We start from the raw sequence: 20,286 nt of genomic DNA on the forward strand, positions 1-20,286 counted from the left end.
AGAAGGGATGGAGAGGCGTAGGAAAGATAAAGGTTGGGGGTGAAGAGCCAGAAAGGAGATGAAATTTCCAAGATGTAAGATCGTTTGGAATCCAGGGAACCCAAGAGAGTCTTTCAGAAACGTGACTTTGTGACCCTGAAAGGAATAGGGCAGATGGGGGAGCAAGCCAGCCCTTTCTCTGAAGGGGGCCTCTAACCTCACCTCTCAGGTCCGAGGCTGTCAACTGAAGAAAGAAGCTGCTTTTTCCATGCCTCTAGGCTACTCTGTTTAGCTGAGGGGCGAAGGAGGGAGGATTGGAGTTACCTTATAGAAGGTCCTAGGAGAGGTACAGGTATCCTTTTAAGATGTCGAAGAAGATAGGTTGTTTCAGATTTATAGAGAGCAGAGGGTTAGGGAGAGTAAAGCTTTTGGGATTTGGTCTGAAGACAGAATAATAGATTTGTGATCAGAGGTAGGTTGCATTCCTTTAGACGTCAGTTTCCTTATCTATACCTCCAGAGATGAGTCAGGCCTAGAGGAGCTGCCATGTTTGGGGAGCTTGTATGCAGGGAAGTATTAAATGATGTTGCTTCCAGAATAGATCCAGTAGAGAGCAGGTCTCTGGGCATTGCTGCTTGGGGAACCCATCTGTGCCCTCTGGTGAACTTGTTGCTCATAGAACTAAGAGGCAAAGTTAATTCAGGCTTTCCTTCTGACCACTGCCCCCTGTTCCTAGGCCTTGGACCCTCCACCAGAGGAAGATGCTGCTGCCACCTGCCTGCTCTTCCTGAACCTTCAGGTTTCTGCCACACTGCCCCATGGAGGACACGCCCACCTCACTCAGCTGCTCTGACTGTCAGCGCCACTTTCCTAGCCTCCCAGAACTGTCACGGCACCGAGAACTGCTCCATCCATCTTCCAACCAGGACAGTGAGGAGGCCGACGGCATCCCTCGGCCCTACCGCTGTCAGCAGTGTGGGCGGGGCTATCGTCACCCAGGGAGCCTGGTCAACCACCGCCGGACCCACGAGACTGGCCTTTTCCCCTGTACCACCTGTGGCAAGGACTTCACCAATCCCATGGCCCTCAAGAGCCACATGAGGACTCATGCTCCTGAAGGCCGCCGGCGGCGCAGGCCTCCGCGCCCCAAGGAAGCCACTCCATGCCTCCAGGGGGAGACAGTGTCCACTGACTCCTGGGGCCAGAGGCTTGGCCCTGGGGAAGGCTGGGAAAACCAGAAGAAACATACTGAAGAGACATCTGGCTGTGAATCTGGGCCAGACCCTAGGGCAGCTCTGGACACTTGGGAAGATCCACCCACCAGACAAAGAGAAGGCTGGGAAAGCCAGCCAGATCCTGAGGAGGGCACAGAGGGCTGGGGGCCCACCACCAACTCTGCCAGAGACCCACCACTCCCCACCCCGGCCAGCAGTCTCCTTAGCAATTTGGAACAGTATTTGGCTGAATCAGTAGTGAATTTCACAGCAGGCCAGGAGCCCACCCAGTCCCCTCCTCCTGAGGAGGAGCGGCGGTACAAGTGCAGTCAGTGTGGCAAGACCTACAAGCATGCCGGGAGCCTCACCAACCACCGCCAGAGCCACACCCTGGGCGTCTACCCTTGTGCCATCTGCTTCAAGGAGTTCTCTAACCTCATGGCTCTGAAGAATCACTCCCGACTCCATGCCCAGTATCGGCCTTACCAGTGTCCCCACTGCCCCCGCGCCTTCCGGCTCCCCCGAGAGCTGCTGGAACACCAGCAATCCCATGAGGGTGAAAGTCAGGAGCGGCTATGGGAAGAGAAAGGGATGCCCACCACCAATGGGCACACAGACGAGAGCAGCCGGGACCAGCTCCCTGGTACACAGATGCTAAATGGCTCTGGGGAGCTGAGCACCTCTGGGGAGCTGGAAGATAGCAGCCTGGAGGAGTATCGGCCATTCCACTGTGAGGACTGTGGCCGTACCTACCGCCATGCTGGGAGCCTCATCAACCATCGCAAGAGCCACCAGACAGGTGTCTACCCCTGCTCCATCTGTTCCAAGCAGCTGTTCAACGCAGCTGCCCTCAAAAACCACGTGCGGGCTCATCACAGACCCCGGCAAGGAGCCGGAGAGGATGGGCAGCCATCAGTACTGCCAGCTCCCCTTCCGCTGGCTGAGACCACCCACAAAGAGAAGGAGGTCCCCGCCGCCACCCTGGACCACCGCCCCTATAAGTGCAATGAGTGTGGTCGGGCTTACCGGCACCGGGGGAGCCTGGTGAACCACCGCCATAGCCATCGGACAGGAGAATACCAGTGCTCACTCTGTCCCCGCAAGTACCCCAACCTCATGGCCCTGCGCAACCACGTGCGGGTACACTGCAAGGCTGCTCGCCGCAGCACAGGCCCAGGGGCCGAGGGTCCCCTCGGCCGCCACAAGGTGGAGCTCCCAGCTGATCCAGTGGGAGCAGAGGCAGCCCCCTGTTCAGATCAGGGACCTGGGTGCAGACGTGAAGAGGGGGCCACCGATGTCCTGCCAGCAACAGATAGGACCGCGCCACAGATATGTAGCCTGGGTGGCACGCTCTTTGAAGACCCTGAGAGTCTTGAACGTCACGGCTGGAGCCATGGGGAAGGGGAGAACGGCAGGACCGAGACCAGGGTGTCACCTCCTCGGGCGTTTGCCTGCCGAGACTGTGGAAAGAGCTATCGCCACTCAGGCAGCCTCATCAACCACCGGCAGACCCACCAGACGGGAGACTTCAGTTGTGGGGCCTGTGCCAAGCACTTCCACACTGTGGCCGCCATGAAGAACCACATGCGCCGCCACAGTCGGCGGCGGAGCAGGCGGCACCGGAGGCGGGCTGGCAGTGCCGGTGGTGGGCGAGAAGCTGAACTCCCGTCAGGCGGGAGCTGGGCCCCAGAGCTGGTGGAAAACGGTGAGGGCCTGAGCCGTCCCCAAGACCCTTCAAGGCAAAGTCTGAGTGGAGCCGAAGGCAACGTGGAGAGTGATGGGAGCTGTTTGCAGGCTGCAGCTGAAAGGGACAAATGTGGGCTTGAGAGGGATGAGGCCTGTTTCCAGGGTGATAAAGAGAGCAGCGGCACTGAGGAAGGACTGGAAAGGAAGGAGGCCTGTTTCCTTGACAACTTGGACATCCCAGGTGATGAGGAGAGCAATGGGACTCGCTTCTGTGGTGGCCCCCCTGGGGTGGAGGAAGACCAGAAACCAGCCCCTGGCCAGCCCAGCTCCCCTTCCCACTCTGCCAGAGCCGCTGCTGGCTGGCAGGCTGAGGTCTCCCACACGTGTCCTGACTGTGGGCATTCTTTCCCCCATGCTGCTGGCCTGCTGAGCCACAGGCCCTGCCACCCACCGGGCATCTATCAGTGCTCCCTCTGCCCGAAGGAGTTTGAGTCCCTGCCTGCCTTGCGTAGCCACTTCCAGAGCCATGGGCCCGGGGAGGCAGCCTCCGCACAGCCCTTCCTCTGCTGCCTCTGCGGCATGATCTTCCCTGGGCGGGCTGGCTACAGGCGTCACCGGCGCCAGGCTCATGACTCCTATGGTACGACTGAGGGCTCAGAGGAGGAGGGGGAAGAGGAAGGAGCAGCAGGGGCAGCCTCCACCCATAGCCCCCCACTACAGCTCTCGGAAGCAGAACTGCTGAATCAGCTGCAGCGGGAGGTTGAGGCGCTGGATGGCGCCGGGTATGGGCACATCTGTGGCTGCTGCGGTCAGACCTACGATGACCTGGGAAGCCTGGAGCGTCACCACCAAAGCCAGAGTTCTGGGAACACCAATGGCGAGGTTCCCAGCCTCATTCATCACCCGGGAGAGTCAGGTGATGCCACAGGGATGGCTGCAGATGGCACCTTTGAGGGCACGGTGACCTCTTTTTCTGGGGAGGGTGGAGACACAAAGTCTGGAGAGGGAGTAGGTGCCACGCTTGCAGACAGCCTTTGTATGCCGGGTGGGGAAAGTTCTCTGGAGACCCAGCCCCGCCCCTTCCGCTGCAACCAGTGCGGCAAGACCTATCGCCATGGGGGCAGCCTGGTGAACCACCGCAAGATCCACCAGACCGGAGACTTCATCTGCCCCGTCTGCTCGCGCTGCTACCCCAACCTGGCTGCCTATCGCAACCATCTGAGAAACCACCCGCGCTGCAAAGGCTCTGAGCCCCAGCTGGGGCCCGTTCCAGAGGCAGGAGGCAGCGGTGAGCCCCAAGACATGGCAGAGGAGGGCCTCGGGCAGGCAGAGGTGGAGAAGTTCCAGAAGGAACTTAAAGTGGAGCCCCTGGAGGAGGTGGCGAGGGTGAAGGAAGAGGCCTGGGAGGAGACCACTGTGAAGGGGGAAGAAATGGAGCCGAGGTTGGAGACCGCGGAGAAGGGCTGCCAGACTGAAGCCAGCTCTGAGCGGCCCTTCAGCTGCGAGGTGTGCGGCCGGTCCTACAAGCACGCCGGCAGCCTCATCAATCACCGGCAGAGCCACCAGACCGGCCACTTTGGCTGCCAGGCCTGCTCCAAAGGCTTCTCAAATCTCATGTCCCTCAAGAACCACCGGCGCATCCACGCGGATCCCCGACGTTTCCGCTGTGCCGAATGTGGGAAGGCCTTCCGCCTGCGCAAGCAGCTGGCCAGCCACCAGCGGGTCCACATGGAGCGCGGTGGGGCTGGGGGCTCCCGCAAGCTGCCCCGGGAAGATCGGCCCTTTCGCTGTGGGCAGTGTGGGCGGACCTACCGCCATGCCGGCAGCCTCCTGAACCACAGGCGTAGCCACGAGACGGGCCAGTATAGCTGTCCCGCCTGCCCCAAGACCTACTCCAACCGCATGGCCCTGAAGGACCACCAGAGGCTGCACTCGGAGAGCCGGCGGCGCCGAGCTGGGCGGTCCCGGCGGGCAGCTGTGCGCTGCGCCCTTTGCGGCCGGGGCTTCCCTGGCCGGGGATCACTGGAGCGGCACCTGCGAGAGCATGAGGAGACCAGAGGGGGTCAGGGAGGCGCAAACGGCACCGAGGGCGGTGAGGGGAACCTGGTTGATGACCAGGGACTAGAGGACCGGTGGTGCGGTACTGAGTCGGTACCCCTGCTGGAGGCTGGAGTCATGAGGCCAGCGGAGCAGAGTCAGAGCCCCCTCAAGGCAGCAGGTTTAGAAGGCACGGAGCCAACGTCCTGGGGCACGGGGAAAGCAGATGGGTGGCGAGGAGACGGAGGACTGGTGAATCATGATGGAGATTGGGTTCCTGGGGGTCACGTACTGACCAAGCCGGAAGACGAGTCAGGGGACAGTGTCCCCAGGAGTCCTTGCCACCTTGGCAATAGCCAGCCCAATGGACCTAGTCTGATTCCCATGGATAGCTGGGACAATGGAGACAGCAGCCCTCAGCCGCAGCCGGAGAGCCACTCCTTTTCCTGCAGCCCTTGTGGCAAGACCTCCTGCCAGTCGGAAGGGCCCTGGAAACACAACACCCACAAGACAGACCGTCACTATTGCCTGCTCTGCTCCAAGGAGTTCTTGAATCCTGTGGCCACCAAGAGCCAGAGCCACAACCACGTAGCTGCCCAGACCTTTGCCTGCCCTGACTGTGGCAAGGCCTTTCGGTCCCACCAGGAACTCGCCAGCCACCTGCTGACTCATGCCAGGGGCCTCAGTCAGGTGTCGCCCCTGATGGAGGCCAGAGGTCCCAAAGCTGGGGCTGTAGAGGATGAGGTGGATCTCCCTGGTCAAGTCCGGAAGGCCCCATCAGAACCCCCCAGGGCCCCAGGAGAGAATGCCGGGAGAGCTAATGGAGGCCAAGGCGTCAGGTCCGCAGCGGCTGTGGACGAGGAGCGGCCCTTCCGCTGTGCCCAGTGTGGGCGTTCCTACCGCCATGCCGGTAGCCTGCTGAACCACCAGAAGGCCCACACCACTGGACTGTATCCCTGCTCCCTCTGCCCCAAACTTCTACCCAACCTGCTGTCCCTTAAGAACCACGGCAGGACCCACACGGACCCCAAGCGCCACCGCTGCAGCGTCTGTGGCAAGGCTTTCCGGACAGCTGCCCGGCTGGAGGGCCACGGGCGGGTCCACGCACCCCGGGAGGGGCCCTTCACCTGCCCCCACTGTCCCCGCCACTTCCGCCGCCGCATCAGCTTCCTGCAGCACCAGCAGCAGCACCAGGAGGAGTGGACAGTGGCCAGCTCTGGTACGGGGACATGAATGGGCTTGGGCAGAGGATTGGAGGGTCCCAGAGGAGGCGGGCACACAGTAGAGGGTAAAAACTGGCCCCAAGGGGAGCAAGGAGTGAGAGGATCACGTGGATTTCAGGAGGCGGCCAGGGCTGGGATGTAGAGAAAGCTAGTTTGCGCATGCTGCCTTTTGAGTGGCTGAGATCTGAACCCCTGGGGGCTACCTTACCCCAAGGTGAATAGGTAGCCTGGTGGGTTGGGGTAGTCAGGGGTGGTAGGGAGTGGTCAGGGGCAGAGGCAGCTGCCGGAGCTCCTCTGCTGTGCTGGAGCTAGAGAGGAACGGTCTTTTTGTTTTGGGAGGGGAGGTAGCTGGGTGCCACCTGGCTGCTGCATCCGGACACTCCCCTGATCCAGCCAATTAAGTAATGATTTCCAGAGAACAAGATGGTCTAGGTTCTGCTCTTCCCTAGAGTAGGCAAGGAGCCAGGGAAAAAGGAAGGGGGCATGGGAGACGCCCCCAGACTGTGGCTTCCATGCTGACCTGGTCGGGGAACAGGGTCATTAGTTGGCACCCAGCTCCCTGTCCCTGTTTCCCCGAATCTTGTCTCTGCTCCCCCTCCTCTTTACTTGGAAACTAGACCCTTGGCCCCTTCCCACCTCTATTGGCCCACGTTTCTTCTCCTTCCCTTTATTCAACCTTCTTCTCTCTCTGCTGTGCATTTCCTTTTTGGGATCCAACGAAACCACCCTTTCCACCTGCACACCTGCCTTCCCGCCGGCACACCTTTAATTGGAGGACTGAGTCACAGATAATTGATTCTTTGAAACCAGGCCCAGCTATAGCAACAACAGTTATCAGCCCCTATTTCCCTTCCGTCAAGGGGAATCTCCAGGGAAAGACACCTCTGCCCAGCCTTGCTGGAGGACGAGGCTGCAGAGGAATGGGAGAGCCTGTTCCCTCAGCAAGTCCCGGGCTTGCTCTCCACCTCCCCTAGGGATCTGTAGCCCTTCTCCCAGGGCCACTTCCATTTAGTGGCCCCCAAAGTGGGTGTCCCTGAGATGGTGGGCCCCTTGACCAGAGATTGTCAGGGCAAGGAGGGGTGGGTGGTGAGATTCCCCTGAGAGTGCTGATAAGACGGCTTTCAGGATAAGAGTTCTCGTGACCCCAAGGGAATGAGTGAGGAGTTAGTTAACCAGGTCTGGGAAAATAATTGGGAGTTCTCACACAGGCCTTGGGGGCAGGGGCTGTGGGGAATGGCCTGCAGGGCTAGGGAGAGGGAGGGGTACAAGCTGTGTGGGGTTTGTGCCCTCAGTCGCCTCGTCTTTCTCTCCCCAGGAACCCCAAAGGCACCAGCGGCGGGCAGAGGGGACTTGTCATTGCCCCCTCCACCCACCCCCACGACCCCACTCCTGGACCCTTCACCCCAGTGGCCTGCAGACCTCAGCTTCTCCCTCTGAAATTCAAGTTTCCAAAGATCAGAATACGGGGTATGGGGAGGGCAGGTTGTAGGGAAAGGCTTGATCTCCTTGTTTTGCTCAGGAGTAGTTTGGGCATCCCCAGCTCTCTTCTCCTCTCCTCCTGCAAAGAGGACCCAGATCTGGCTTCTTTCCCACGGAGGGGGTGAGATGTTCCTCCCGTCCTGTCCTTCAAGGACCTCCTTTCCCCTGCCTTTGTCACCATGCTCTTCCCTGTGACCAGCCCTGCAAGAAACCCAGTGCCAGGCTCTGCAGCCAGGCCACCCTCACCAGCCAGATTCCAACACTCGGGAGAGGCAGATTCAGAGAGAGAGCCATGGGTGGGAATGTTGCCTGTGGAAGGGGGGAGCCCTTTACTACAATTTGTAATTTATTTTCTAAAGTCTATTTTGTAACAATTTATTTAAGTTTAAAAAAACAGGAAAATTGCTCCCCCCAAAAAAAGAAATTTTCAAAGTACATGGCTGGTGTGGTTGTATCTGAGGGGATGATGAATAGGGAAAGCTGGGGACGCCTGCGTTGGACCGCAGAGCTGGACGTGGAGGGGGCATCCACAGGGGAGGTCTCCCTGTGCTGCAGAGGGGAGCGGGGGCAGCTGTCGGTCAGGGCAGGCTCCTTCCCAGAGCCCATTGCGCTGTCGGGCCTGCCCCAGTGGGGGACAGGGTCGGGGGGGATGGCAGAGGGGCAGGGGCAGTGATGCAGGAATTGCCTCACTGTGACCGCAGCATCCCACAGCCACCTGTCAACAGCCGGCTGGCTGGCCTGTCAGGGAGAGGAAGGAGGATGGGGCTGGCCTCATCCTCACAGCTTCCGTCCCTTCCTCCCTTAGAGGAAGAGGAAGGAGGCGCTCCTCAGCCCCCATGACAGATGAGAAAAGTGAGGTCCGAAGAGGCTGAGAGGCGTGCTCTCCCAGTCAAACAATGACAAGAGCCAGAATTTGAATCCAGATGGGTCTGTCCACTGCTCCACTCCACCCAGGGCAGCTAGAGGTGGGTCAGGCCAGACCCTGCCCTGCCCTGCCCCAGGTCGAGAGAGAAGGTGTCTGCGGAGGCAGTGTTGGCACGAGGGCCCAGGGCCACGTACTCTTCGTTAGCCGGGCAGCTTTCAGGCTCGGCCTCTGGCCCTGGCTCCTCAGCGAAGTAGACCCGCCATTCCAGACTGCTGACCCAGTTCTCATAGGTGGGGAGCATTGTAAAGATGGCAGGCCTTGCCGGGCCTTCGCAGGCGTCTCCGAAGCTGTGCAGCCCAGCCAGGAACCATGTGCCCCTCACTTCCTGCACCAGCGGTGCCCCCGACAGGCCCTGTCAGGGGTCAGGGGACACTGGTGACTTCCTCCTCTCCCGAGGCAGCTTCACGGGGCAGAGGGGGCTGAGGCCGGGGCTGGGGGCCTGGCTCTTTGGGAGCCAGTTGGCAGAAGGGCTGAGTTTCGGTGAGAGGTCTGAGGCCAAGCCTGGCAGAAGGTCTGTTCATGAGCGGCAGCGCGAGGGGTGCGAGGGGTCCGTGGGGTGAGGACAGGGGGAGTGGGGCTCACCTCACAGCTGGGCGGCTCACCCACAGCACTGGTGCACATCGTCCGTGGCAGAATGGGGGTTCTGTCGCTCCCAAGGGCTGTGTGCAGGCGGCTACAGGCCCTGGACCCCAGGAGGGTCACAGGCACTGTCTGAGGGGAGCTGGTGCCTGCAGGGTGACAGAGAAGACCCAGCTGCTGCCTCGGCCTCTAGGCTAGATGCACAGCTGCTGGTGGCCCTGTCCTACCTACATACCTGCTCCTTGGTGGGCTAGCCCCAGGACCCAGCCGTGTTCCCCATCAGGCAGGTGGTGGTCCGCGTAGGGCAGGCAGAGGGGCCGCAGGCTGGAGCCCAGTGTTACGGGCTGGGCCAGCAGCAGGAGGGCCACGTCATAGCCCCCCTCTGGGTGGCTATACATCCCATGCAGGGTGACTTTCTTCAGGCCCCGCTCCTCTGGTCCGGCCCCCAGGCCTACAGTCCATTCCTCTGGGGTCTGGCGCCTGTGCAGGGGACAGCATTGACAGCACTGGGTGGCACGGCTGCCAGCAAGGGTGGGGGCACAAAGGCAAGGGAGACGGGACTCACCCAATGAAGCAGTGGGCAGCAGTCAGCACCACCTCCTCGGACACCAGGGCTCCGCCACAGGCCAGCTTCCCTCGGTGCTTCAGCCTGGCGTCCCAGGGCCGTGGGGAGGGAGCTTCTGCCTGGGGCCCGTCTCTCCTCAAGGATCCACAGGCTGAAACAGACGGATTACATCATCTGCCTTCCTGCTAAGTGCTCACTGCATGCCAGGCCCCGTGCTAACCGCTTCCCATGGGCTATCAACCATCTTCACAATATCCTTTTAAGTTGAATCTTGCTTGCCCTAATTACCGAAGGTAACCAAAGTTCCAGAGGGGTTAAGTGACTTTCTAGCTCAGTAACCACAGGCAAATAGCCAACCTGAGATTCAAAATCCAGGGCCTAAGCTTTTAACTCTGATGGTCCAGGATCATGGGAGTGGCCTGCTCATCATTCCCTACCCCGCCTGTCTGCACCCTTCTGGGCTTGGAGTGGCCCCAGAACTCCTGGCTCACCGGTGCTTCTCTTAACATCAAGATAGAGCTTCCGCCTCAGGAATTATTTTGCATGCGGTTTGCATGTTAGTCACTTACTGCCAGAATTAATGCCCCACTGAGCGGGAGCCCTGCCCTCTCCAATCTCATGGAGTTCCTGTTCGGAAACTTGCAGCCTACCCCAAAACCTTCAGCCAGATCCCAGAAATTCCTCATCTTACCTAAACCCCAAATTCATGAAGTTCCAAAGCATCTATGCCTCTTAGCCGTAAATGGAGCTGTTCCCATCCTGGGGGCTGAAAGGGGCCTTGTAAGCCCCCTCATTAGCCCCTGGCAGCGTGTGGATACCCTGTATCAGTTTTCTATTCTGAGCTGAAATTTGTTCCACTGTGGCTTCCACCTGCTGCCCAGAAGTCATGCAGCCCTGAGGGGAGGTCCCCCCACGTCCCGCTCCTGACACTCGCTGTTCATACCTACACAGCTGTCCTCATCACTGATCTCTGGGGTCTCAGCATCCTGGGCTACAAAGGCTGCCCCCTGAGCTTGAGCCTGGAGCCAGGAGCTGTGAGCAGTCACGTCGGTCAGCAGCACAGGAGTGTCTTCCTGGGCACAGTCTGTTGCAAAACTGATGATCCCAGCTTGAACCCAGTGTCCGTCAGGTTCGCGGCACAGCACGGGGCCCCCGGAATCTCCCTGGAGCCAAGCAGTGTTGTCAAGGACAGACACCTGAGCCCCAGCCCTGGGCGGACACCCTCTACGTGTGTTCCTTCCCACCAGTCCCTGTGGATTAAGTGCCCAGCCCCCTCCTGTTCCCTTCCCTTGTCCTCCCCCTCAGACCTGACAGGGGCCCTGCACCCCGGGCTGGGGACCTCCACACAGCATCTCAGGCCGGGCCGGGCTGGCCAGCAGCCGCTGGTGCAAGCGGTTGTAGAGACAGTTACACGTGGGGCGGCTGATCAGACGCAGGTGTATATTCCGTAGGGCCCTGGGAACTGGTGAAAGAGAGGGGGTTGGGGCTGGAGTCTGGGCTCGGAGGAGCAAGGGAGACCGGGAACGTGGACAGTTGGCAGCTGAGGCTGTGTGACCTTGGGCAAGCAGAGTGCCCCTCTGGGCTCCAGCCTGGGTCAGCACTTACCGTCATTGTCCTGATCCCAGCCAGTGGCCCAGCAGTAGGTCCCAAAGGGGAAGCGATGGGCAGGTTGAGGCAAGCAGAGGGGTGTGTGGGCCACGGGGTGGGCGAGCCGTAGCAGGGCCAGGTCCGAGCCCTGGCTGTAGTGCTTATAGTCCCTGGGCAGCTGCACAGCCGTCACCCCCACCTCCTCAGCCCCTGGGCTCAGCCCCTCATGCTTCAGAGAACCCAGGACAACTGACCAGGAGTGCAGTTCCGTGACTGTCGCCCTGGAAGTGGGGGGGACAAGACCCAGGCATTGAGTGCAACGGGGGACGGTGACACCATGGGAGATAGCACAAAGTGGGTGAAAGATGGACAGAAAACCTGTGGCTTTAAGCAAAGTCCATCCTTCTCCCAACTCAGATGTCTCATTTGTAAGGCTTCTACCATGAAGGGCTGTGAAGATTAACTTGATAGTATGAACCCGGCACATGGCATATTTTTAATAAATGGTACTTTGTTACTCTAGGGGCAGGGCTCAGTCTTGAGGGGCTTGGAGACAAATCATTCACCCCCAAAGCCAGAAACCCTGTTTGACCACAGCCGTGACTCACTTTTCTAAGCAGTGGGCCGCAGTGAGGACCCAGCTGTCCGCCACCAGGGACCCGCTGCAGATGTGGGCCCCCTGCCTCCTCACACTGGCCTGCCACGGCCACTCGCCAGGCACCGTGTTGCCCTCCTGAGGTGTGGAGGGGCCAGGGCCACGCTGCCCGCATGCTGTGGAGAGGCGGGGGTCAGGATGACAGCAAGCCCCTGTCCTGCCCTCACCCCCGGCCCGACCCAGACCCAAGTAAGGCCCAGGCCCCACGGCCCCAGACTTACCACGCTGAGCTGCTTGAAGACCTGGGAAGAGAAAGACACAGGTGAGCCTTGGGGCAGGGAGCCTTACCTGCCCGGCCCAGCCTTGGTGGAGGGGGCAGGTTTGGGGGGATTGGTGTGGGCTGCTGCTATGACTCTGTGGCGACCTCACCGGCCCCTCCCAGAATTAAAACATTTATATGAGGTCAAGAAACAGCTTGTATTGGAAGCTATTCAGAGTGTACACTCAGTCATTAATTCTTCTGTCTCAGCCGTGCTCAGCACTCCTGGGCCTGAGCGGCAGGGCCTGGGGTTCAGCTTGGGACCAGGCCAAGCCTCCTCCAGGCCGCAGTACCCCCAACTCCTGCCCCAACCGCTGAGTCAGAGAGGCGGCCTGTGCATGTGGAGAGCATTAGCTTAATTGTGCCCTGCGCTGCAGAGGCCTAAGAGGAATAATTAGAGGCCTGTGTCATGTCCAAGTTGGGGAGGGCATCAAGAGATCGAGACTCACCCCGCCCCTGTTCTGACAGCTCGGGCTCCGCCATCTTTCCGGAAACCACCAGAGACTCTACCAAAGGGTCCCCTGCCCTGCCTCTTCCCCATCACAGGCACACACAAACACACCCATTGAACATCTGCTCCAGGAGAGACGGGACGTATGTAAAGGCGGGGAGACTGAGGCCACAGAACCCCAGAACTTGCCTAAGTTCATTCTGGAAGTAGAGAGGCAGATGGGGCCACAGGGCGCAAACACAGGCATAATGACAGTTCCTGCAGACACACACTATAATCCAGCCCAAGGAAATCATACCCATTTGGACACAGGTGGCCACATACCCCTCCCCAACACACACAGCCGGACACGGTTACGTTGCCACAGGCTGACTGTGGCCTCCCGGGCAGGCACTCTCTCACACACCAAGCTGCAGGGGGCTGCTAGGGCAGAGGACAGCCCCTGAACCCCACCATACCGCCTCCCCCCCAAACACGGGTGACTCACCCTCTATGAGAACCACGGCTCCCAGGATGAGCAGCCTCGGTCCCCAGCTCCCCTTCATGCCGCTCCAAGCCACTCTGCCGCCTGTGCTCTGCTTCTCCGAGAAGCCACCTGGATCTCCCTAGCTCCTCCCCCAACTTGCTAGGAGTCGGGAGTCATTGCTTTTCCTGGGCTGGAAGGGAGCCAGCAGTTTCCAGCTCTGGGGCTGTGGCTGTGTGACCCTGGGCTGTTCACCGCCTCGCCCTGGGCCTCAGCCTTGGCCACACTGCCTGGGTTCAAATCCCAGTTCCCCCTAACACTTGAGTGACCTTGGACAGTTAGCCCGTTTGTGCCTTGACTGAAAAACTCCAAACTGTTGAGTGTAAAAGTGCTTAGACCGAAGCCTAGCAGAGTAAACTTGCTCCCAAGCGTGGGAGCTGTCCTACTGGAACAGGTGAAGGGCATGGTGGGCAGGCCTTCCCCAGTTCTCACTCTTCATTTCAGCTTCCCTCCCAGGCCTGGGTCCAAATGGGTTTCATTTATCTTCTCCTATTTTGATTCAGAGGCAGGGTGTACAGGGCTAGGTGTCAAGGGGCCAGGCTGTCTGCTTCTTGCTGGCTACGAGACTAGCAAATCTCAATGCCTCTCTGCTACCTTCCCGGGAAACAGGGTTACATGGTGCCCACCTTCCTAACAGGTGTTGGAAGACTCAATTAGGAGGGAGGAACACTCGGGATGCATCCTTTTCCTCGTCCTGACTTCTAACTCAGAACAGACCAGACTGTTCAGGGACCCTGACCCCAACCCAGAGGCAGCTGTGGCTCCGGTTAAGAACATAGACACCAGAGCCATATGGCCCTGGTGAATTCAAGTCCTGAGGGCTCCCTAACCCCCTCCCCCAAACTAGCTGTGTGATCTTGGGCAAATTGCTTAGCCTCTCTCTCTGAACCTCAATCTCCTCATCAAGATATACAGTCAGCCCTCTGTATCCACAGGTTCCGCATCTGCAGATTCAACCAACTGCAGATCCAAAAAAAAAAAAGAAAAAAATCCAGAAAGTTCCAAAAAACAAAACTTGAGTTTACTGCTTACCAACAACTAGCTACCTAGCATTCACATTGTATTTACAACTATTTACATTGTATTAAATATTATAAGTAACCTAGAGATGACTTAAAAGTATATCTTAAAGTATATGGGAGGGTGTGTGTAGGTTATATGCAAATACTACGCCATTTTATTTAATTAATTAAATTTTTTTTTTGGCTGCACTGCGCAGCTTGCAGTGGGATCTTAGTTCCCCTGCCAAGAATTGAACCCGGGCCCACGGCAGTGAAAGTTCCAAGTCCTAACCACTGAACGGCCAGGGAATTCCCTATGCCCTTTTATATAAGGGACTTGAGCATCCTCGGATTTTGGTTTGGGGGTGGGTAGGTGAGTCTTGGAACCAATCTCCTGTGGATACCAAGGGATGACTGTAAGAATAATACCTACCTCATACAATTGATATAAGGATTAAAAGAGTTGACATGTCAGGGTCTTAAACAGTGAGTCACATGTGGATAAGTGCTTAGTACATACTGGGAAAAACAAAACAAAAACACAACCTGTACCTGGCCCTCCAGGGCTGCCAAGACTGGCTTGGGGTGGTAGATAAGGCAGCTGGAGGGGTTAGGTTAGACTACAGGAAGAACTTCCCAGCAAGCCTGCATAGAACCAGAAAGGCAGATCTCACATGCTTGGCTGTCCCAGAAGACAAGGCTTGGCTTCTGTGGGTAGGAGGGACAAGCTGCCAGCCCATTTCCTGGGAGTGGGGGCTGATGGCACCCCAGGTCTTGCTGACTCCACATACTGGAGAAGGGACTAACTACCCTTCCCAGCAGGCCCTCCACTCTCGTTCTGACTCACATCTTCCCCTCCCAGAGGAGGAAAGACTGGGAAAGCCCCAACACTAAGGTCCCTGGCAGACAGATGGCTCAGACTTGGCTAATTTATTTAAGGAATTTTATTGCTCTGAACCATCCCTCCTTGGGCAATAGCAGGAACTTTGGAAACCAGTCTTTGGGGACAGAGGCAGAGGCACTAAGGTGAAGGAAACAGTGTGGCATGTTTGGTCCATTGTCCTGTGTGGGAGTATGGCAGGGGCAGGTTGCAGACTCTTCTAAGGATCCAGACGTAGCCTCCTTGGGCAAAGATCACAAGCCAAAGCAGAGCAGATGAGGCCAGCCTGGCTTGGGGTGAGGGCTCAGTGCCCCTTGACCTTGCCCTGAGGTTCCTGGACCTCCCGGAAGCTCAGCACCATCAGGCCCACATTGATGGCATAGGTGGTGATGCAAACAATGCAGAAATCATAGAGCACAAAGAACAGGATCCAGGCCAGGTAGACAGAACCAGCTAGAGACACCAGGGAACTCAACACCAGCAGGACAGATGCCCAGCGGCCCTGTAGGCAACCTGCAAGGCAGAAAAGGGTCAGGCATGGGCTTCAGGCATGGGCTTCAGGACTAGCTACCTCTAGAACACGCCATGACTCCATGGTGCCACCCAGATGGCAGGGGCTACTGGGGAAGAGTCTCTAAAATGAGAGGATCTGACAGGCTCCGCCAAGGCCTTGGTTCTCCTATCTGTTCAATGATCCCTGGGACCCAAATAGTGAATTTTCCTGCTGAGCTCTACATGAGATGAAAGATAAGCAACCCTTGGTTTTCCCCTAGAAAGGAACTTCTGAGTCTTTTCCAGAAAACTGGGCTCCTATGAAGTCTCTAAGGGCCCTTCTGGCTCTGACAGTAAAGACTCCTTTAGGTTCCCACCTCCCAGGTGCTCAGTGATGAGCAGTTGGCCATCAGATGTCTGGGTCACCAAGATTGCAAGGGATGGGGCTGGGGTGGCCAAGACAGGAAGGGGCCTGTCATGAGAGCATAGGGCCGCTCACCTAACAACAACTGTAGTGTGTAGAAGATGCAACCGAATATGCTGTTGGATTGATTGAGGACGCTGTCCTTGCCCAGCACGTGTTCCACCAGTCCGAAGCCCCGGCCCCACCTGGTGCAGGGGAGGGCCCAGGTTAGGAGTGTCAACTGAGTGCCATGGGCCTTATCCTGGGAGGGTTATTTCCAAGAAGCCATCTGGGCTGTCCTTCCCCTTCTAGCCCTTCCCCCAAACCCCACATGAGTCCAAGGGTCAATGGCCTCCAGGAACAGCCTTTCTTTGGCCAGGACAGGATTCCATGTCACTGCCCCTATCCTCCCCCATCCCCAGGTCACACCAGGCCATGGCTCCCCCATAGGCTCCCCTTTTCATCCTAGACCTTCAATAAGTCTTAACATGGCAAAGTGAGTATAACCCTTCACCTTGCTTTACAGAGTTACCAGAGACTGGGAAATCAGGGGCAGAATCTTTCTGCCCTGGATCCCTAAATCTCCAGCGCCCTGGCCACCCTCTCCCCTATTCTGTTTCAGGTCATCCCACTAACCTAGACCCTCAAGCATAGCCAGATCTGGCCACCTTGTCCCCAGGCAAAGCCATCCTTAAGACCATAATCAAAATAAATTAAAAAGACCATAATCAGTCCCTACACTCGACCCCACCTCCCCATCCTGCCCGGTCACTTATTCCTTGTCATCAGGATTCACGTGCACTCTCCCTCGAATAACCCCAGTCCCCAGCACTATCTGACCCCTCTACTCCACACTCCTGTCTCGGACACACCCGTCTCGCCAGGCAACGTCCCCTTGAGCAGTCCGGCTTCGTGCATCCGCTCCCCGGGCACCCCAATCCCAGATTCATCTGGCAACCTGGTCGCCATGCACACCTGGTCCGCATGCACCGCTCCTACGAGCAGCGGGTCCCCCAAGGCTTCCCTCGCGCACGCACCTGGAGGAGAAGACGCGCGAACAGCTGATGGCGGTGCCCACGTCGCAGAGCGCGCGGTAATCCCGGTCCCGGGCGCGCGCCGCCTTCACGTGCAGCGCGTAGAGAGAGAGTCCTAAGCCCGCGAGGCAGAGCGCGAGCCGCACCCACCCAGGGCTCCGCCAGGTATTGCCCATGGCTTCTGGTATCGCCGGAGGCGCCAGCCGGAAGGGAACCAGCCACGGAGCAGGGCCGGGGCCGGATTTGGCCACGCTCTCTCCCGCCCGTCTGGCTGGGTGACTGGTTTGTTGGTCTCACACTCACTGATCCAATTGGCTGTTCCCAGGATTTGGCAGGAGTGCTGCCTGGGTACGAAAACTGCTGAGGAATGCTGGGACTGGAAAACCGGATTAAGGGACGTGGGTACTTACTGATTTGACGGCCTGCCAGGCATGATGGGAATTGTAGTCGGGGTGGCCGCAATGCCTCAAGGGTAATGGAGTCTCCGGAGTTTTAAAAATTTTATTAATCGGGCTAACAGTATATAGAGTTTACTCTCGCCCAAGCCCTGCTCTAACTTTGGAACATTCATGAACTAGAGACCAGCGGATCGGGGAATCCAGCGAATACTGCGATCCGATCAAGAGCCACGCGTTTTCCCTGAAATTACTATCTCAGACATTATTAGGACTATAACCTCCAATCCGCCTAGTTTGCCCAGCCATTCCCTCCTGCTGCACCAGCGCCTCCTGCTGGCCGATCTCTCTCTCTCCGTCTCTCCCCCACACGCCCAGCTCCATCACCTCCGCCATACCCTTGACAGTACCCTAACCTTTGTTCTATTGTGGCGCCACCTGGCGAAACCCGAGCCCAGATCAACCCAACAGTCCCTCCTTTCCAAGCCTTTGGTGGGCTAACTGAGCTCCCCACTTCACAAACATAGCATCTATTGATGACCCCTCTCACCTATACTTCCCCTTCCTTCCCATTTGCATTGAAACTTTTCCCCATTTTAGAAGTTGCAACAAATATCCCTTTACAATCAAGTTTTTTGGAAGATTTTACACTCCCAGTCTTTACTTCCTCACCTCTTCCTTGCTGCCCAGCACACCATAAACTAGCTCCTGCCCCCAATACTCCCCTGAAAACTTATGGCTAGTGTCACCAGGATGCTAAATTCAATGCATATTTTTCAGTTCTTATCATGCTTGGCCTCCCAACAGTATTAATCACTGTTGGGCACTCCTTCCTGGGAACTCTTGTCTTCCTCTGGCTTCTGTGATATTTCACTCTCCTGATGGCCCCCTTCCTTCTCTGGCTGCTCCTTCTCAGGCCCATTCCTTTTCTTCCAGACAATGTGGCCAGTGGAATAATGGCTCCTAAAGATGTCAGTGTCCTAATTCCTGGGACCTGTGAACATGTTAGTTTACGTAGCAAATGGGAATTAAAGGTTGCAGATGGAATTAAGGCTACTAATCTGCTGATTTTAAAACAGATTATCCTATGGATCCAATGTAATTACAAGGGTCTTTAAAAGTGAAAAAGTGCAGCAGAAGAAGAGATTCAGAGGAAGGTGTGACTATAGAAGAAAATCACAAAGAGATGCAGTGTTGCTGGCTTTGAAGATGGAGAAAGGGTGTCATGAGCTAAGGAACGTGGGTGGCCTGTAGTAGCAAGAAAAGTTGAAGAAATGGATTCTCCCCTAGAGCCTCCAGAGAGAAATTTTTTTTTTTTTTTTGGCCCAGCCATGTGGCTTGCAGGATCTTAGTTCCCTGACTAGGGATCAAACCTGCGACCCGTGCATTTGAAGGGTGGAGTCTTAACCACTGGACCACCAGGGAAGTCAAAATTCAGGTTGTTTTGAGTCACTAAGTTTGTGGTAGTTTGTTACAGAAACAATAGGAAACTAATACAGAGGACTAAGACTTAGACCAGTTTCTCACTTCTTTCCACAGTTTTCTGGAGTGTTCCTATATCCATGACTGACTTCCCCCTGAATGAGTCATCTAAGAGGGAGCAAGGTGGAAACCACAGTATCTTTATGACTTAGCCTTGAAAGTCTCATATTGTCATTTATCCTATTCTGTCAGGTCAGCCCTGTTCAATGTGGGAAGAGACTACAGAGGGATATAAATACCGGGAGGTGGGAATCATCGAGGATTCACACAAATCACCACAAAAATAATGACTTAAGAGAAAAACAATCATTTTATTTTCTCTCAGTTTTTAGGGGTTAGGCATTCAGTACGAGAATTTTGGCTGGGTAGTTCTGGCTCACATAACTGTGGTCAGATGCTGGCTAACGCTGGAACGATGGGAGGCTGATAACCTGGCCTCTCTCTCTCTTCTTGCAGTCTCAGGGGCTATTGGTGAATCCCTGTAGCCTCTCCGTAGGCACTAGTTTGGGCTTCCTCACAGCATGGCAGACTCCAGGCTACAATAGCCAGTTTCCAAAGTTGTCTTCAATGATTTCCACCTCCTGGGATTCATAACATTGTGTAGTTTCTTCCCACACGAAATAGGGCTGATCTGACCCAGTAGGATAATACAGAAATGATGGTTTGTGACTTTGGCGGCTCAGTCATTAGGATATTGTGGCTTCCATTTTGCTCTCTCTTAGATCACTAACTCTGGGTGAAGCCAGTTGCCATGTTATGAGGACACTCAAGCAGCCCTAAGGAGAGGTCCACTTAGTGAGAAACTGAGGCTTCCTGTCAACAACCAGCACTAACTTGCTAGGCATGTGAGAGAGCCACCCTAGCATCAGTCAAGCATCAGTCAAGACTTCACGTGACTGTAGTTTTAGGCAACATGTTTTTTTTTTTTTTTTTTTTTGGCGGCACCGTGCAGCTTATGGGATTTTAGTTCCTTGACTAGGGATTGAACCCAGGCCCTTGCAGTGAAAGCGAAGAGTCCGAACCACTGGACTATCGGGCAACATCTTGACTGCAACCTCATAAGCAACCCTGAACCAGAACCACCAGCTCAGCTGCTCCCAAATTCCTGACCCAAAGAAACTGTATGAGATAATAAACGTTTATTGTTTTGAGCTGCTATATTTTGAGGGTAATTTGTCACACAACAATGGACAATTAATACAGGGTAATCAGACTGCTTACGTGGTAACTCAGGACTCCAGTAAAAGTTCTCCAGGGAGCCAAGTGGAAGCTGCATCATCTTTTATGATCTAGCTTCATAAGTCATCATATATTATCCCTTCCACTGTAATCACAAATTTGCTTAGCTCTAATGGGAAGGAACACAGAACTTCACCTCTTGATATGAGAAGTGTCAAAGTCATATTCTAAGAAACTCATGTGGGCATGTGGGGTGGG

At 56.6% G+C, this 20,286-nt stretch overlaps 3 protein-coding genes across 6 annotated transcripts in view; 1 reads left to right on the forward strand and 2 right to left on the reverse strand.

Moving 5' to 3' along the window:
* Positions 1-8,053, forward strand: part of ZNF646 (zinc finger protein 646) — a 9,340-nt gene extending 1,287 nt beyond the window's left edge. For all 3 annotated transcript variants that reach the window (XM_049698832.1, XM_004268713.4, XM_033426212.2), the window contains exons 2-3: positions 716-6,135; positions 7,455-8,053. In XM_049698832.1, coding sequence (XP_049554789.1) covers positions 798-6,135; positions 7,455-7,576 — 5,460 coding nt within the window. In that variant the 5' untranslated portion in view covers positions 716-797 and the 3' untranslated portion in view covers positions 7,577-8,053. The remainder of the gene's footprint in view (positions 1-715; positions 6,136-7,454) is intronic.
* Positions 7,978-16,141, reverse strand: PRSS53 (serine protease 53). The gene is made up of 11 exons (XM_004269013.3): positions 16,035-16,141; positions 13,127-14,122; positions 12,151-12,171; positions 11,883-12,045; positions 11,293-11,555; positions 10,995-11,149; positions 10,631-10,850; positions 9,688-9,838; positions 9,358-9,602; positions 9,126-9,271; positions 7,978-8,895 (listed from the first exon to the last, which is right to left on the reverse strand). Exons 2-11 carry the CDS (start codon positions 13,182-13,184, stop codon positions 8,578-8,580), a joined length of 1,740 nt encoding a protein of 579 aa, XP_004269061.1. The 5' UTR covers positions 13,185-14,122; positions 16,035-16,141; the 3' UTR covers positions 7,978-8,577.
* On the reverse strand, positions 15,088-17,333 carry VKORC1 (vitamin K epoxide reductase complex subunit 1). 2 transcript variants are annotated; one of them, XM_004268714.3, is made up of 3 exons: positions 16,976-17,306; positions 16,035-16,144; positions 15,088-15,556 (listed from the first exon to the last, which is right to left on the reverse strand). In XM_004268714.3, the coding sequence occupies exons 1-3, from the start codon at positions 17,146-17,148 to the stop codon at positions 15,348-15,350; spliced, it is 492 nt and encodes a 163-aa protein (XP_004268762.1). In that variant the 5' UTR covers positions 17,149-17,306; the 3' UTR covers positions 15,088-15,347. The 2 variants fall into 2 exon arrangements, with proteins under 2 accessions (XP_004268762.1, XP_004268763.1); XM_004268715.4 differs by lacking the exon at positions 16,035-16,144 and having other exon boundaries at positions 16,976-17,333.
* Between the last annotated feature and the right edge of the window lie 2,953 nt (positions 17,334-20,286).

The sequence above is a fragment of the Orcinus orca genome, chromosome 16, assembly GCF_937001465.1.
Source record: "Orcinus orca chromosome 16, mOrcOrc1.1, whole genome shotgun sequence".
In the NCBI taxonomy this organism is placed as follows: domain Eukaryota; kingdom Metazoa; phylum Chordata; class Mammalia; order Artiodactyla; family Delphinidae; genus Orcinus; species Orcinus orca.

What these genes read in the sequence shown, in the direction of transcription:
- PRSS53 (XM_004269013.3), bottom strand. Translation starts at nt 13,184, where the DNA reads ATGAAGGGGAGCTGGGGACCGAGGCTGCTCATCCTGGGAGCCGTGGTT. An exon ending in TCTTCAAGCAGCTCAGCGTG is followed by an intron (nt 12,046 to 12,150) that starts GTAAGTCTGGGG and finishes GCCTCTCCACAG; the next exon opens with CATGCGGGCAGCGTGGCCCT. An exon ending in GCTGCCCACTGCTTCATTGG is followed by an intron (nt 9,603 to 9,687) that starts GTGAGTCCCGTC and finishes TCCCCTGCACAG; the next exon opens with GCGCCAGACCCCAGAGGAAT.
- VKORC1 (XM_004268714.3), bottom strand. Translation starts at nt 17,148, where the DNA reads ATGGGCAATACCTGGCGGAGCCCTGGGTGGGTGCGGCTCGCGCTCTGC. An exon ending in TCGCGCGTCTTCTCCTCCAG is followed by an intron (nt 16,145 to 16,975) that starts GTGCGTGCGCGA and finishes CCCCTGCACCAG; the next exon opens with GTGGGGCCGGGGCTTCGGAC. An exon ending in CACACTACAGTTGTTGTTAG is followed by an intron (nt 15,557 to 16,034) that starts GTGAGCGGCCCT and finishes TCTGCCTTGCAG; the next exon opens with GTTGCCTACAGGGCCGCTGG.